Genomic DNA, 17,842 nt, shown 5'->3' on the forward strand with positions numbered 1-17,842 from the left:
ATTCTTTTTTCTTTATTCTGTTCCACAGCAGTGAATTCCACCATTCTGTCTTCCAAGTCACTTATCCGTTCTTCTGCCTCAGTTATTCTGCTATTGATTCCTTCTAGTGTATTTTTCATTTCAGTTATTGTATTGTTCATCTCTGTTTGTTCTTTAATTCTTTTAGTTGTTTGTTTTTTAATTCTTCTAGGTCTTTGTTAAACATTTCTTGCATCTTCTCGATCTTTGCCTCCATTCTGTTTCCGAGGTCCTGGATCATCTTCGTTACCATTATTCTGAATCCTTTCTCTGGAAGGTTGCCTATCTCCACTTCATTTAGTTGTTTTTCTTGGGTTTTATCTTGTTCCTTCATCTGGTACAGAGTCCTCTACCTTTTCATTTTGTCTTTCTTTCTGTGAATGTGGTTTTCATTCCACAGGCTGCCAGATTGTAGCTCTTCTTGCTTCTGCTGTCTGCCCTCTGGTGGATGAGGCTATCTAAGAGGCTTATGCAAGCTTCCTGATGAGAGGGACTGGTGGTGGGTAGAGCTGGGTGTTGCTCTGGTGGGCAGAGCTCAGTAAAACTGTAATCCACTTGTCTGCTAATGGGTGGGGCTGAGTTGCCTCCCTGTTGGTTGGTTGGCCTGAGGTGACCCAGCACTGGAGGCTACAGGCTCTTTGGTGGGGCTAATGGTTGACTCTGGGAGGGACCATACCAAGTAGTACTTCCCAGAACTTCTGATGCCAGTGTCCTTGTCCCCACGGTGAGCCACAGCCACCCCCTGCCTCTGCAGGAGACCCTCCAACACTAGCAGGTAGGTCTGGTTCAGTCTCTCCTGGGGTCACTGCTCCTTCCCCTGGGTCCCGATGTGCATACTACTTTGTGTGTGCCCTCCAGGAGCAGAGTCTCTGTTTTCCCCAGTCCTGTTGAAATCCTACAGTCAAATCCCACTAGCCTTCAGACTCTGATTCTCTAGGAATTCCTCCTCCTGTTGCCAGACCCCCAGGTTGGGAAGCCTGACGCGGGGCTCAGAACCTTCACTCCAGTGGGTGGACTTCTGTGGTATGTGTTCTCCAGTCTGTGAGTCGCCCCCCCCAGCAGTTATGGGATTTGATTTTGCTGTGATTGCCCCCCTCCTGCCATCTCATTGTGGCTTCTCCTTTGTCTTTGGATGTGGGGTATCTTTTTTGGTGAGTTCCAGTGTCTTCCTGTCAGTGATCGTTCAGCAGTTAGTTGTGATTCCAGTGCTCTCTCAAGAGGAAGTGAGCGCACATCCTTCTACTCCGCTATCTTGAACCAGTCTCTTGCTCTGATATTTCTTAAGTAAATAAATCGACGTGAAAGGAAATCTGAAATCATTCCTCCACGCCCCCCAAAAAAGGATTCAATTTATTCTTCCTTTACTTGGCTTTGGAACAAAGGACATTTGAGAAATGACATACTGTATTAAATTAAGTTTGATAATCATATAAAATAATTGCTTTGTTCCTCCAAATTTATACCTACCTAAGGATCTTGTAAGGGGCACTGAACAAAGGTCCTGCAGGGTGTGTAACAGAAATTATATGGAGCAAAAGAGTTCTTGGTCAAATACAATGAACAGATGCTGGGCTATGCAAAGGTCTAGTAGTTTCTTTAATAAGGTTTCTTGAACCTTTTGTTATGATATGTACACTCCTGGAGCCCTTGGTGTGCTAGATACGTTTTTGAATCGCAAGAGGGGGTGATATACAGTATGCAGGAGCTCCCAAACTTATTTAATCAAGGAATCCTGTTTTCATAGAACTGGTATTCTGAAGAATATGATATTGGGGATATCCTGGTAAACATTTTGGAAAATCCCACCATATGTGGGAAGTGTAACCATGGAATCATTTCTAGTCCTATTTGACTTAATTTGTGTTGCCATTCTCCTAGCAGGTAAAATCTTTTTTGTTTTGGGAGTTTTGTTTCTCTTTGTTTTTTGTTTGTTTCAATTTACATTCGATTTATTTAATTTTTTAAATTAGATTTTGTAAAATCATCTTAAGATATTATCTTACTCTAGTATTTGAAGGAAGTTGTATACTTAGAGTCAGACTGGCCTGAGTTTGCTACATTTATGTGATTTTTGGCAATTTACTTTACCTGTCTAACTCTGTTTCTTTGTTTTTAAAGATTGTTTTGTATTGCTGTTATTGTTGTTTTAGGATGAAGAGGATTAAATGGATAATATATATAAAATACCTCCCACTGCACCTGGAAAATAATAGGTGTTTATCAAACATTAATCTCATTTTTTCTACTTTCTTTTTTATCTCTTTTACCCCAAGACAGGAGCACTTGTGTTGTAAGCTTCCTTTTCACTTACCATCAATTATATTGAAACTTAAAGCATACTCAGTTTTGACTGTTGCATCCAAGTTGTCTTAAATTAACTTGTGATTACAATGTTAGATGAAAATATTGACTTAGAAAGACAGTAACTAATCTGAAAATTTAGCTATATAAACTTTATTAAAAGTTTTTTTTGTTAATGCTTTCAGGAAGCAATTAATTTGCTAGAACCAATGACAAATGACCCTGTGAACTATGTGAGGCAAGGAGCTCTCATAGCTTCGGCTCTCATCATGATCCAGCAGACTGAAATCACTTGTCCCAAGGTGAGCAAACAAAAAAATTCTCTAGAAGAGAGCTGGTTCAGGCTTTTCTTTGGTAGCTTATCTTCTTTTGAGGACATTTCTACCTCAAATATGGTGTACACTGAACTCACAGAAAGTAAAGAGGTAGGAGAATAGGAGAACTTTAAGTATACAATACTCTTTGATTGCATTTTTTATAAATTTATGGTCACTTTGTTAATTCAGTTATATAGCCATACTTGAAAAATTAGAACTCATGGGTTGACAAAATCATAAAAATCAACTTGAATTTTTGCCTCCTGCTGTGCTTTTAAAATTTATTCAGTAGGATAACTTGTTCCTGTGATACAAGATGCAAACTAAGTGGTCTGTGATTTTTTTTGATCCATCCTTCTGAGGTAATAAAAACTTTATATAGTATATACAGTCTCAGTTTAGAAATGAGTACATCCAGATTCTCTGTTAGAATGTCATTGCCCTCATTGGAGATCCCTTGGGCAGGGTTTCAAATGGCTCCAGGAAGGCTTTCTTTCTTCTTTGACCCACATCTGTCCACAGAAACACTATTGCATTTTTTGCCCTTGTAGGTAGGAGTATAATAGGCTCTCAGTGCAGCTTTGCCTGCCTCTCCCTCTCTCTCCCCCTCTCTCTCATTGCTTGTGCCTCAGTCAATAGCTAATGCCTCATAACTCATGTGTCAGATGTCAGTGCACAATGACCACTGATCATACTAGGCTCGCCACATGCTCACCACATGGTCTCTCTGAAGCCCATCTCTAGGCTTAGTGTTAGTGGGAAAGACTTAAAGCCCAGTTTTCCCTGTAGAGAAATCCTTTTCACATATCCTTCTATTGATACAATCAAGTCCTCATATATACCGTGTGGATGACCCCATAACAGATTTTGAGGCATCTGTTTTAAAATTTCCTCATGATAGTCTCTCGGACCTCATTTCAGATTTTGGTAACTAATGTATCTTGGCACCTCACCCAGAACTTCTCATTTTGTTGAGAAACAGAAAGTGCATAAATCTTATTACATATACTAAAAATTACCATGTGTGACATGTTTAATAGATGTATGTAGCTTATGCAGTAATTTCAGATCTTTAATTCTTAATTTAAAGTTAGGGCATTTAACAACCTTGTATAATTCTGCTCCTATATAAGAAACAGTCAAAGAAATTGACAACAGAAAAAGCCACTGGTATACTGTCTTCTGCCTCATTAAGCAGATTCATTTTTAGCAAAGTATCAATAGATAGACTGGGGAGGAGGAGAAAAAAAATTTCAGAACTCATTGATTATTCTGTGGAGCTTTAATAGATTTCCTTTTCTGAGCAGTTGCTATCATTTTTGTTGTTGTCCTTTTTTTTTTTTTTATCCAGTCCTACTCTCTCCTAAAATCACTTTTAAGACTTATAAAAATTGGATTATTGCAAAAATAGAATCAAACTTCTCATCCTCTTTTAATAATACATTACTTAATATATTGTATCTTCTAGAATATAAACATCTTTTCAAGCAGACCACATTTCTTTTTGGTTTTTGTTTTTAAATAGAGCAGTTATGAGTAGCTTTTGCATCTTTTATTTCTACTTTTGATCTTCTGTTGAGCTTTATCAGCTGGAGGTTATCCAACTGAGTAATGTCATTAAAGAAGGAAGTTTGACCATGGAATGCACGTCCCCTAACAGTAATATATAGATATTTATTCACTTTGACCTCACATGTTGCTTTCTTGTTATATGTATTGTGAACATGACAAATGTTTTGCCATCTTCCCATCCTCTGCTATAGGATTTCATTGATTTTATAACCGTAAGCTCTGTACCAACAATGGCAGAGTACTTTGTAATGGGGGTGGAGTTAGGTTAGGGTAGGCTGTATAGTTTCAAAAACCTTTCAACTATTTATTCTAATAAATAAAACTTTTTCATATTTAGAAAATGTAAAAAATACAGCAGTTTAAATAATAAGTATTTTGTAATCATTCCATAAATTTTGCTGAATGAAGTCTTAGCTGATGTGAATATGTGGTGTACACTTGCATCTTCACATTGTATCAGAATCTTGGGTATTGATAAGAATGTTAAAATGCAGTTATAGCTGGTAGGCTGTGCCATTAATATAAACTCAATGGGGAAAGTTAAATGTGTACCCCAGTGACTACAAAAGCAAAAGTGTATACAACAAATGTTCTTTCTGGAAACACTATCCCTTAGAGTAAAATTGTTACTTCATGAATCCTTAAACTTTAAGTTCTGTTTCATCGTTTTCTGCTCTTAAGCATGTGATCAAGAGCTTTGTAGACTATATATAGTTTATATCTCTCTCTTACCTGATAATTGTGAAGAAGGCAACATTGATATTCTGGGAATTCCCTGGCGGTCCAGTGGTTGGGACTTCGTACTTCCACTGCAGGGGGCATGGGTTCAGTCCCTGCTCCAGGAACTAAGATCCTGCAAGCCACGTGGCGTGGCCAAAATTTAAAAAATTGATATTCTTTTGGGGTGGTATGTGATATTGCTGAAAAGAAAAAGCTGTTAACAAGCTTGAAGAGAAGTAAGTTCTCAAGGCTACAGAGTCCTAGTCACAAGATTGCAAACCAGTCCATGAAAATGCCTTGAAATCAAAGATCAAGTGTTAATTTCATCAAGACTATAACCCCCCTCCTCAAAGGAATACAGAAGGGACATTTCTCAGATATTTTGTGAGATTTTTAATGGAAATTTCCAAAGGAAATGTTTTTTATTCAGTCATGATCTGCCTCACATCCTTTTACAGAATGCTGTCTAAACACTAAGCGCTACACATTGTGGTCTTAGCTTAACTAACGCCAGTACATCTTCGCCTTTCTTCTGCCAGTTTCTTGCTCACTCACTCTCACAAGCATAGACCCCAGAACACACATACACCCTTGGGTGATTACAAACCCAATTTAGAAGGCTCTTAGACCAGAGGCTCAGAACCATTTAACTAGAATACTGTTCTTTTATAGGTCCTTGGAGTTATTTTGTCTCCAGAACCCAACTCTTTATGAAGGATCTATCTTCTGTTTTTCTTATTAAGTGAACTCCACTGTTAGCAGTTATTTGAACATGTATATAACAAGTATCATATATAGAATCAGATAAAAATATTAAAGTTTAAGAATGGGATCCTGTGCTCCTCCTTGCCTGATATCATCTAGCCTGAGGCCTATTACAAGGAAGCTTCCCCCACCACTGGCATGCACCCTTTTTGGAAGTAGGATCATATTTGGCCAAGTTTGATCAGCTTTTGCAGTTTTAAAATAAATCAGCATGCACGTTTATATTATAAGGTTTTATTTTACAGCATAACACATTTTTAAATAGTAATTTGTATTACCATACTGTTGCCTTAAGTAAGACAGGGATTTGGACCCTAAAAGTGTTGGTGGTAATATAAAGAAAAGGCACAACCAACTACCATGAACAAAATAATACTAGTAAGATTGAGGAGGGAGCTGAAAACATCACTTGGGATATTGATAGTGGGAAAATCATGATAGCATTGCCAGAAATCTTGAAAAAGAATAAAGATAATTTTCACATTAGGCATGTGAAGTTTGAGATTATAGCAAGTCAGTTGGATTTAAGATGAGAGCATAGGGAAAAAAACAGAACTAAAGAAAGAGATGGGAGCTAGCCCAGATAAATTATATAAGTTCATGGCCTTTATCTGCAATTCTAATTTACAGAAAGGTCTGAAAACTAAGAGTTTTGTCTGCCTTTAAGGACTCGTTTGGCTGTAAAATCTGAGCCAGTATGAACTCATTTATAGCCTTTATCCCATTTAGTAAACATTCATTTTGCTGCTTCAGAAATATTAATTTGGTTGATTACGGGATATTACCCCCACGCTCCACTGAGCATATTGCATAACTTATGGTGTGTGCACCATGTCACCTTTCTAAATTCTGAATTCCAAAATTCTTCGGGCCTCAGTGAGTTCATGGAAGGAATTATATACCTAGTTGAAGTCATAAGAGCTAATGTAATGTCATAGAAAGAGAAGAGGGGAAAAAAACCTCTAAAACTGATCCCTGATGTACAGCTTCATTTCTATATCCAGGAAAACAGGAAAAAAAAAAAAAAAAAAACAGGAAGAGACACACCTAGGTGATAAGTAACCACAGAAAAGACGTTTATGGAACTTTATGTCCTTCTCCCATCCTTTATTTTTCTCGCTGACATAGAAGTATGGGTTTTGTTTTTTTCCAACAGTATAAGGTGTACAGAGTTAAAAACATGATGAGTGTTTTAAATGCAGGATTTGGAGAAGGTAGATTTTAGATAATCAGGCACAGCAGAAGGCATGGGTCACAGCATTGTCTGAAATTTAATTGTCTTTTCTGTGAGATTATCATAATATAAAATGGGAAATTAATATGATTTTCTCCTACAAATTCTAATTTGTTTTATGTGGGGGCCATACTATTCATAGCGATGAAATTGAGTCAGAAAATCATGATCCTTAGCCATGACTGCAATTAATTGTTTGTAATCACAAGCAAGCCAGTCATTTTACCTATCTTGGTTCCATTTTTCACATCTGTAAATTAGGCAGAGTAGACCAGATGGGCTCAAAGTCGCCTTCCAAATAAGATACTATCCTAACCTACTAATATAATAATTCTTTATGAAGAATCGTAATAATGAAAATTAAGTTACTGCTGCATAAGTAATAAAATGTGAGGAAAAATTTTTAAGTGATGAACAAAAACTAGCTTTTTTAAAGTACTAGTCTACTTAATATTGATTGGATAAACCCATTATGTATTTGCATTGATTTTTTTTTATTCCATCTTTTAGTTTCACCAAATGTCCTGTTGTTTGGGATGTGGTTTTATATTTAAGTTCTTCCTTATAATGTACATACAGTGCTTTGTCCAGCGTTTCTTTTTGTAAGTTCACGTAAACTTAGCACATAAAATTTCCATCCTATATAAGGTAATATAAGTGTTCATGTAAAATAAGTTAAGAATCAAAGGAATTTGACTTGTTGAACCAGAGTAAAATCATCAAACCTTAGGATTTTTAAAACTAGAAGGGAATTTTGTGATGATCTCATCGTGCAGGGTTTTATAGTTAGAGAAAGTAAGATGTAAAGAAGTGAGTGGATTGCTAATGGTCATATGCTGGGTAGTGGCAGAGTTAGTTCATTGTTTTCGCTATCACATCCTGTCGTTGCCTATGAATAAATAAGTGAGAACCATTTTAAGGAATATCATTTTGATAGCAGTATTTAGGTTGCAGAGAGGATAGTCATGGAGGACTGGTAGGACTCTGCTCTGATATGGTAAGACAGCCATGCTTACTGAATCATAAAATGCCTTTTGCACATTACTTTTACACATTACTTTACATATGTATTACTTCACATAGTCCTTACAGCAGCCGAAGAAACTGAGACTCAGAAAAGCCAAGTAACTTACCCAAACAGCTTATTAGAGCAGAGGTGTTTATAAGCCATTGTTGTCTGACCCTATGTTACTCTGCGCTGTATCACAGTGTGGCCTCCCCAACCAAGGTAAATGAAAAGGGTAAGAGATTCTGAAAGAATATGTAATGCAGATAAAATCATTATATTGGGAAACTCAAATTCAATATTTTCTGCCTTTGGCAGATTTGGGCAGCTCTGGTGATCATGTGCTTCTTGAACAAGCCGACTTCTTTCTGGGTGCTTACCATTTGAAAAGCACTTGGTGGGAAAATAGAGAAGTGTAAGACATGGAGGAAGCATAAAATATTTCCCTTATTGTCACCCAAAAATCAGATATTTTGATGAGAACATATATTTTATAAATATTATTTTCTAATTATAAAAGTAATATATGTTAATTTTAGAAAATACAGAAAATAATAAAGAAGCGAACAAAAATTACCAGTAATCCCTCCCTGAATGAGTCAGCATATATTCCATTTTGGTGTGTTCTTTTTTTTTAAGATTTTTTTTTCCCTTTTTGTTTTTAATTAGTTTTATTTTTGGCTGCATTGGGTCTTCATTGCTGCGCGCGGGCTTTCTCTAGTTGCAGCGAGTGGGGGCTACTCTTCCTTGGCATGCACAGGCGTCTCACTGCGGTGGCTTCTCGTTGCGGAGCACGGGCTCTAGAGTGCAGGCTCAGTAGTTGTGGCTCGCAGGCTCTAGAGCACAGGCTCAGTAGTTGAGACACACAGGCTTAGTTGCTCCACGGCATGCGGGATCTTCCTGGACCAGGGATCCAACCCGTGTCCCCTGCATTGGCAGGCGGATTCTTAACCACTGCGCCACCAGGGAAGTCCCTTGATGTATTCTTTTGGTAAGAGTAATTATTGTGATGTGTCCTCTGAAAATTGATGTGTAAGCATAATGAAAATCTTTATTGTATATGTGAATATAAATCCAAAATATGCCTCACACAGCTGCAGTGAAAGGTAGTTTGTTGTAAGGTAGAATTGAAGGACTGTGCCGATTAGGAAATCTGTAGGTTGATGATGAGCAGAAGAGGTGTAATTCAGAGTTCACTGAAAGCCTTAGTGTTCACTTGAACTGTTTAAGCCTGCTGACTAACAGTGGTACAATATGAAATCACACTCAGCATTCCCCTGAGTCTGAATCATCCACTGTGGAATGAGGATTGAAAACAGAGCTGGTGCTCCCATACCAGAAAAGTCATGACATCCATGATTTCAACCATGGGACTGTTCTGCCTTCAAATCCGGTCCAGAACCCTCTCTTTTTTTTTTTTTTTTAAATAAATTTATTTATTTATTTTTGGTTGTGTTGGGTCTTCGTTTCTGTGCGAGGGCTTTCTCTAGTTGCGCAAGCGGGGGTCACTCATCATCGCGGTATGCGGGCCTCTCACTATTGCAGCCTCTCCTGTTGTGGAGCACAGGCTCTAGGTGCGCAGGCTCAGTAGTTGTGGCTCACGTGCTTAGTTGCTCCGTGGCATGTGGGATCTTCCCAGACCAGGGCTCGAACCCGTGTCCCCTGCATTGGCAGGCAGATTCTCAACCACTGCGCCATCAGGGAAGCCCAGAACGCTCTCTTTTTGAATGTTGTGAATCAGAACTCAGGTTTCATTGCCATTTGAGCAGTCTATTCCCCGCTCGAAAATGACACAGCAAGTGAATAGAACTAGACTATAATTGTTTTTCTTGTTCCTTCAGGTGAATCAGTTCAGACAGCTGTATTCGAAAGTCATCAATGATAAACACGATGATGTCATGGCCAAGTTTGGCGCTATTCTGGCCCAGGGCATACTGGATGCAGGTAAATGTTTGTAAATCTTCCATATTAATTTGTCTGTTTAAACTAAATCTAATGAAATATATGTTCTAACTATATGACAATGTAGAAATTGAGTCTGGGACAAATTACTCCTGGAGAAAATTTGGAGCCTGTAGTTCATAGAAATAATTTAGTAGAGTTAAGACTGCAGACTATTACGGTTTGAATCCCAGTCCCTTTACAGTACTAGCTATATTTTCCCTCTTTATGTCTGTTTTCTTGTTTCGTAAGGTCTACCTCATAGTGTTGGTGGATTAAAAATACATGTAAAGCAACTAAAACAGTCCCAGTCACTTAGTAAAGTGCTCAGTGAGTGTTGGCTGATTTCTTTTCCTTTAATTTTCTTAGTATATATCAGTTTTAAACAAGTTGACATTGGAAATTTTTTGAGGAAAAAATTAGGTTTTAGACAAACTCTAGCAGCTAAATCATCCTAAAATAAGATACATGGAATATTTGCCTAGTAAATGCATAGCACACTGTACCAACTGGCTCCTGACTTCACATTCTTCACCACTACACTATGGTTTATTTAGAAAGAGATGGGCTACCCTTTCAAGATAGAATGGTGTGCTTTAGTACCTTGGACTTGGGGTTCATTCAGCCTATTCTTTAACTGTTATTACTGGTGATATCTCACTCAGTAGGGTAGAAGGGAGGAAGCATAACTATTTCATTCAAGTGTGAGATTCTTTTTCTAACTGTACCCTAGGCATGTAGAATATAATCTTTTTCATTAATCTTTGCTAATTTGGAAGGTAAAACGATAGTATCTCAAGGTTTTCATAGTAATTCTATTACTAGATGAGCTTTTCTAAAACTTGTTGGTTATCTTAATTTCTTCTAATAAAAACACTGTTAGCCATATTTATTGCAAATATTCTTTTATTGGTCAACTAGAAATGTGTTTATATTTCTAGTGAAGGAAATCAGAGAAAGAAGCTGAAGTTTTTGATATTGTAAGTTTTTTTTGTTAACCTTGTCAGGTTTTGTACTTAGAGTATTTTTAGTCATATTAAGATTTTCAGCATCCTTATTTTTTCATTTTAGGTAATCTCCCTTATATATAAGGCTTTTTTAAAAAATCTGTCTCCTTTCTAATTTGATTATATTATCTTTTTCTTAATTAGATTTGCTAGAGATTTCTCTTTTTGTTTATATGCTATTGCTAATCTTTTTTTCCCCTAAATTCTTTATTTTTGCTTGACTCTTATTTGCTTTTTCTTTCTTAGAATGTTGGTGCTGTTTTCTAAATTTTTTTAAATTAATGAATTTATTTTGGCTGAGCTGGGTCTTAGTTGCAGCACGCAGGATCTTCGTTGCAGCATGTGGGATCTTTAGTTGTGGCATGCGAACTCTTAGTTGTGGCATGCATGTGGGATCTAGTTCCCTGACCAGGGATCGAACCCGGGCCCCCTGCATTGGGAGCGTGGAGTCTTAGCCACTGGACCACCAGGGAAGTCCTTGTTTTCTAAATTTTTGAGGCAAATACCCTTCTCTTTTAATCCATTTGTCTAGTAAAGTTTGTTCTGTTTTAATTTTCCAAGAAGTTGAGAGTTTTCTGCTTAAATTTTTAGTGTTTAACGTACAATTTATATTTTTCTCTCTTTTTAATTTAAAGATAGTTCGTTGCAGCTGTATATAAATAAGGACAGTATTCTATAGATACTTTAGATGAAGTAAACCATTTCAGTTCTTGATGGTATTCTCTCCCATGTATAAATGATACAGACATTGACATGCCATAGTTTCTCCTTTCTCATTCTTTGCCACCTTCCAAAATTTTTATATTATGTTTACATTGTCATAGCTCGTAACATTTACATACTCTTGTGAAATCATAATTCTCACAGTTTAGTCTTAGTTTCATATTTAAAGGGATTCAGTGCTCACCACCATTTCTTTTATTGCTGTTTCTTTTTCCAAGGTATCTATACTAAGACTTAACACTTAACTGACTGGATTTTGTCAGTCTCTAGTTTACATTCGGGTTCACTCTCTATGGGTTTTGATAGATGCGTAATGATATGTATCCACCTTTACAGTATCATACAGAATACTTTCACTGCCTTAAAAATCCTCTGTGCTCTACATTTGCATCCCTCCCTCCCTCCCCACCCCCGCACCCCCAATCCCCGGGCAACCACTGATCTTTCTGCTGTCTCTATAGCTTTAGTTTTTCCTTTTCCAGAATGTTATATAGTTGGAATCATACAGTATGTAACCTTTTCAGATTGGCTACTTTTGGTAACTGGTTTTTAAATAGGATTTAGAAGTAACATTTTACTACTCCATAATCTTTTATGTTTTCTTTTAGCTGCTAGTTTTTGAAGTTTGTGGTTTTAGGCTTCAACCCTTTACTCATTCTTTAGTACTACTAAATTAGAGTCATTTGTTACGAAATTGGGGAGAGAATAATTCTTTGTTTTAGCTTTATTCTGCCATCTTTACTAGAAGTCCTCTCTCTGGTTTCCCCTCCTTCCTCTTTGAGCCCTTCTCTCCTTCCATCTTTTTTTGGGGGAGTGTCTGTTTGATCTGTGGTGAACCAATCAAGTTTTGATGCTTCTTTCCATTTCTCTTTTTAGTGTCATTAAGTACATGAAAGTCATGTACTGCCATATTTGCTATTAGGAGCATAAGATTATTTTCTTACCCTTTTTCACTTTGCTAATATCCTTTCTTCCTGGAAAACATTTCTGCAACTGCATTAGAAAAAATTTTAGTCCTGTAATTTCTCTCTCAGAAGTGAATGGTAGTAGAGAAAATCTGGAGAGGGCAACTTCAAAGGAATGAGTAAAGTTTATGAGAACTCACTCAATGATTTGGTTTCTTCAAGGAGAAAAGCTGAAGATTAAGAAAGTTTATGGTGAAGTTTGTAAAACTGTGCAAACACTATCAATAGAATAAACTTGCCCTTGTTTCATATTAAATCTCAAACTATTAGAACTAAAGGCTAGTTTAGTTTCTAAGTCTGAAGAAGATAGGTTTCATTGAAATAAAAGAAAATTCAGCTTCAAAACTTAGATCAAATATCACATTCTCTAGGAAGTCTTTCCCCCCTCTTCTACTGTATTCAGCCTCCACCATGTAGGTGGGCCTAGTACCCAGTTATACCTAACATAATACTTTTGTGCCTTATTTTAATTATCTAATTATCTGTCTTCACTAGATTGGAGGCTCCTTGGAATCTTTTTCAGTATTTCAAAATTTTTAATATATTGTAAGCATTCTGTGAATGTAGGGTTTAGAATAGGGAAGAATATAAGTAGACAGTAAAAGTATAACTCATTCCTGTTGGAAAAACACAATTAAAGTATACCTGATTTATTTCTAGGTAAAATCTTAAATGAAGTATCTGTAGAGGGAGTATTAAGAAAATCTAGGTTATTTGGTTGAACAGTAGAACGCTGATTCTTATAAAAAATGCTTTTTGGCTTAGTAAAGTTAGTACTCACTTCCTAACTCCAAGCAAAACATGAAGGCAGGACTTCCCTGGTGGCGCAGTGGTTAAGAATCGGCCCGCCAATGCAGGGGACACGGGTTCGAGCCCTGGTCCGGGGAAATCCCACATGCCACAGAGCAACTAAACCCGTGAGCCACAACTACTGAGCCCATGTGTGACAACTGCTGAAGCCCATGCACCTAGAGCCCGTGCTCCACAACATGAGAAGCCACTGCAATGAGAAGCCCGCACACCACAACAAAGAGTAGCCCCCACTCACCGCAACTAGAGAAAGCCTTTGCATAGCAACAAAGACCCAACACAGCCATAAATAAATACATAAAAAACATGAAGATGTCTGTGTGATACTGAGATGAAGAGAAGTGAAATGTGAGCAATGGAAATCCAGAATTGGAATTCATATTAGGATGGTGACTAGGCACAAACAAGCCTTATTTTTATGGGCTATATTATATAAACTAAAAGATTCGTGTCTCAAAGTTCTGGGGTCCAACACTAACACTGTTACTATAGGCCAGAGGCTGCAACACAACAGCCCATGGGCCATACCTGCCTTAAACACGTTTTTGCCTGCCTAGCAAAATTTGCAAAATTTTGTCCGAAACCCAGATTCAAGTGTACTCTTAAAAACAAAATTACATAGTGACCCTGGATCTAACACCCCTAGTAACATGTCCTCTTGAAATATGACACGAACTTTTTTTTTTTTTTTTTTGCAACACACGGGCCTCTCACCGTTGTGGCCTCTCCCGTTGCAGAGCACAGGCTCCCGACGTGCAGGCTCAGCAGCCATGGCTCACGGGCCCAGCCGCTCCACGGCATGTGGGATCTTCCCAGACCGGGGCACAAACCAGTGTCCCCTGCATCGGCAGGCGGACTCTCAACCACTGCGCCACCAGGGAAGCCCGACATGAACTTTTCAGTTTGCTTCAATCCACACTGCTTTCAGTCCAACTTTTCTCATTTGTTTACGTGACCAGTTCCTAAAGACATTCAAGTTTGCAACCCCTGAAGCCTCCTAGAATCTCAGCCTTATGAGGTCCCAGTAGAGATCTTAGCTAACTGATACTTGGATCTTAGTTCTTGTTCACTAGCTTTCAAACTGTGTTTCTCTGCACTCCCTCAAGGGAAAGTCTAGGGGACGTGGAAAGAGGTAGATTTACAGGTCAGATTCAAGCCCCAAATCTCTTCTGATTTAACAGAATTAGCTCTGATTTCATTGTTTTACATATTGTGCTTCCTCAAAAAATTTTTTCAGTTGAATCAAGGATTGGATATTAAAATTTTTCTTTTGTTAGTGGTAGTGCTCTAGTTCAAATGCTCAAGTTCAAACTCTCATTTTGCCAATGGGAAAAAAAACTTTTAGAGGTAAAGTGATTTGTCCAAGATCACAAGGCTAGTTAATCTTGGAGCTGCCTGCATTCAGACATGACTAAAGCAGAAAGAATAAAAATAAGCAAACAGTACTTACCTCTTGTCTCTTTGCCACTGTTTACAAATATGATATGTACTAAAATTTTACTTTTTGTTTGCACATTAAAAGCCAATGTACAATATAGATTAATATTTAATTAAGCATACACGTTCTGATATCCTTCAGGCTTAGTTTTTGAAAAATGCCTATCTATATGGAAAGAAGTTCTAAATTACCCTTAGTCCAGTATTTCCACTTTTGGACACCCTAGATAGCTCACTGGCTAACTAATTCCAGGGACTTCATGTTAGATTTTAGAACTATACTCTCAAAATAATCACCAAATTTTTCCCTAGTGTAGTACTTAGAAATCTTTATTATTGCTCAACTAGATTCATGTTTATGATTTCTCTCCTTTTCTACAGGTGGACATAATGTCACAATCTCCTTGCAGTCCAGAACTGGGCACACCCATATGCCTTCTGTGGTTGGCGTCCTTGTCTTTACCCAGTTCTGGTTCTGGTTTCCTCTTTCACACTTCCTGTCATTGGCTTATACCCCTACCTGTGTCATTGGCCTTAACAAGGACTTAAAGGTATGTTTGTGAGACCTCAGTTTTATATTGTATCTTCACCATATCCTATTTGCCACCCACTCACGAGGATTTTCATAAAATCTTAAAGATTAGTTGGCATCTTATTAATAAAGTATTTTCCCTTCAGACTGAATCATCACCTTATTGAGAGGAGTGTGTTGGTGGAAGTTTTGAAAATCAAGTCTTTTTACTAACTGCGTAACCTTGGGTAAATCAGTTGAGAGGGATTGGTAAGAGGGGGGCAAAATATAAAAATATGCAAAGGATTTATAATCACTGATGAATTTTATTTAATATTGAAGGTCTGTGAGAGCTGTTATAGGATTTCATGCAGATAAATGACATGATGAGATTTGCATTTTAGAAACATTCTGATATCAGTGGAAATTTGTTACAATGCTATTGCAATAATCTGGGCAAGGAAGACCTAAACTAAATCTTATTAAGGAAGGAAGGTTTGAGACAGGGATATGTTTCAGTGTTATGTGATGCTAGAGCATTTGATGGAAGAGAGGATTGTTGCTAAAGGGAAAACAAGATAGGAGGATGTCCGTTTGGTAGTGGCAGAAAGCGAGACCAGCAGTGAGGAGCCAGGGACACTGACAGAAAGAAACTAGTCACTTAAGTCAAAGACTTAAGGTGATACATTCCCTGTCATCACACTATCCTTTTTTTTTTTTTTTTAAATGAGATTTTTGCTTATGTCTTTTTTCTCAGTCCTATGGCCTGATGAATCACTTTCTTGGTCTTGCATCCTCTCAGAGGCTTTTTGATCTTTAAATAACTCTTACATTTGGTCATCGCCATTGTTAAAACATTCTGTTAAGTTTTCAGAGTGGAAAAATTTTAGGCCAAAAAATGGCTGGTAAAGATTGAGTATTTCCTTGAATTGATTTTTTTCAGTATAACTGTATAGCCAATTAATTATCTTCTAAGTGTTTCAGTATTAAACTACTCACATTTGTAAATATTGAGCAGTTTTATCTCTCAGAGCAAGAATCTTTTGTTTTCCCAATCCCTAACATTTAACATTGTGGTTAAACATGCTGTATAATCTTTAGGGACTTCTTCCTCTGGCACACAATTTTATGATCTCTGTTTCCATTCCTTACAGTGAAAGTGGGATGGAAAAGACAAGATTGCTTGTCCTAGTAAATGTGATGCTCATTACCATTCTCTTGGGTAAATAGAGAAAAATTCAGACTAGAGAACTTTAAACCTGGTCAATAAGTAATGCAAAGCCGACTTTTCCATTAGGCTCATGCTAGACTCTTGTAAGGTGTGATTATAGGGTGTAGAAACTGTATATGGACGTGTATAGGTTGTTACTGTGGTACAAGGAAGGGACATGGAAGTTAGGAATGCAGGTTAGATAATCAGATGACACTTTACAAAGAAGGTAACAGTTGATCTGACGCTCACACTGTGAGTGGGACTTAACGCTCTGAAGCAGGATGTGTGGTCAGTAAAAATGAAAGGGATGCCTGTTTAAAGGCACAGAGCTTGAAGAAAGTATAGGGAACCACAGTAGTTCTGTAAAGCACCTCAAAACTAATTCAGTGAAAGAAGAGAGATGCCTTTAAGGGAGGAGTGGTAACATAATTGAATAACTGTGTAATTTAGCCAGGATTGAACCTTCTGGCACCCCTTGGCATCTGTATGCTTGTTAAGAGCATAGAATACTTAAATCTTGATTTTGATTATTTTAATAGAGGGGGGGAATTCTCTTATTTCTTCAGATGCCGAAAGTTCAATATAAATCAAACTGTAAACCATCAACATTTGCATATCCTGCCCCTCTGGAAGTACCAAAAGAAAAAGAAAAGGAAAAGGTAGGTTTTTTGCTACTTTGGGCACCATTTGTACCTATATAGGAGCTGCTTAGTGTTTTACTTGGGTTTGTTTTAAATATTGTTATGTTTTAAAGTAGGTATTTTTAAAGTAATACTTCTCATAGTAAAATCGAACGTTACACAGGAATAGAAAGTGAAAGCCCTTTTCTCTCCTGGTCATCCAAGTCCCATGTTGCAGGAATCACAATTTGTGAATCCCTCCAAATGTTTTTTCTGCACATAGCTATACTTTTTATACCACAAATCGAATTATTCTGTGTGCTGTTCTGCATCTTATTGTTTTCACTTTAACAATTTTTTTAAAAAACTTTCAATGTGTATTGATCTCTTTTTCCAAAGCTGCAGAGCAATCCCTTTATGTATATATCATTGTCTTACCAGTTCTTTATCTGATAGACATTTAAGGTTATTTCTGATTTGTCACTGTTACAAATGGGACTGGAATAGAGTTTTTATACGTGTATATTTGTGCACTTGTACAAGTATATCTATAGGTTAGGATCTTAGATATGGAATTGCTTGATCAAAAGTAATGCACATTATTTATTTTTATAAGTGTCAACTAAATTTCTTTTCAAAATGGATATAACCAATTTATACTCCTCCCCACAAGCATGAAGAC

General features: G+C 37.3%; 1 protein-coding gene across 1 annotated transcript in view; it reads left to right on the top strand.

The window, feature by feature from the left end:
• PSMD1 (proteasome 26S subunit, non-ATPase 1) overlaps window positions 1-17,842 on the top strand; it is a 105,196-nt gene that overhangs the window by 71,912 nt on the left and 15,442 nt on the right. Inside the window, exons 18-21 of the mRNA XM_082841761.1 lie at window positions 2,505-2,621; window positions 9,775-9,877; window positions 15,198-15,367; window positions 17,107-17,199. Of these exons, the coding sequence (XP_082697887.1) occupies window positions 2,505-2,621; window positions 9,775-9,877; window positions 15,198-15,367; window positions 17,107-17,199 (483 nt within the window). The remainder of the gene's footprint in view (window positions 1-2,504; window positions 2,622-9,774; window positions 9,878-15,197; window positions 15,368-17,106; window positions 17,200-17,842) is intronic.

Source organism: Leucopleurus acutus, assembly GCF_964270905.1.
Source record: "Leucopleurus acutus genome assembly, chromosome: 6".
NCBI classification, from domain to species: Eukaryota; Metazoa; Chordata; class Mammalia; order Artiodactyla; family Delphinidae; genus Leucopleurus; species Leucopleurus acutus.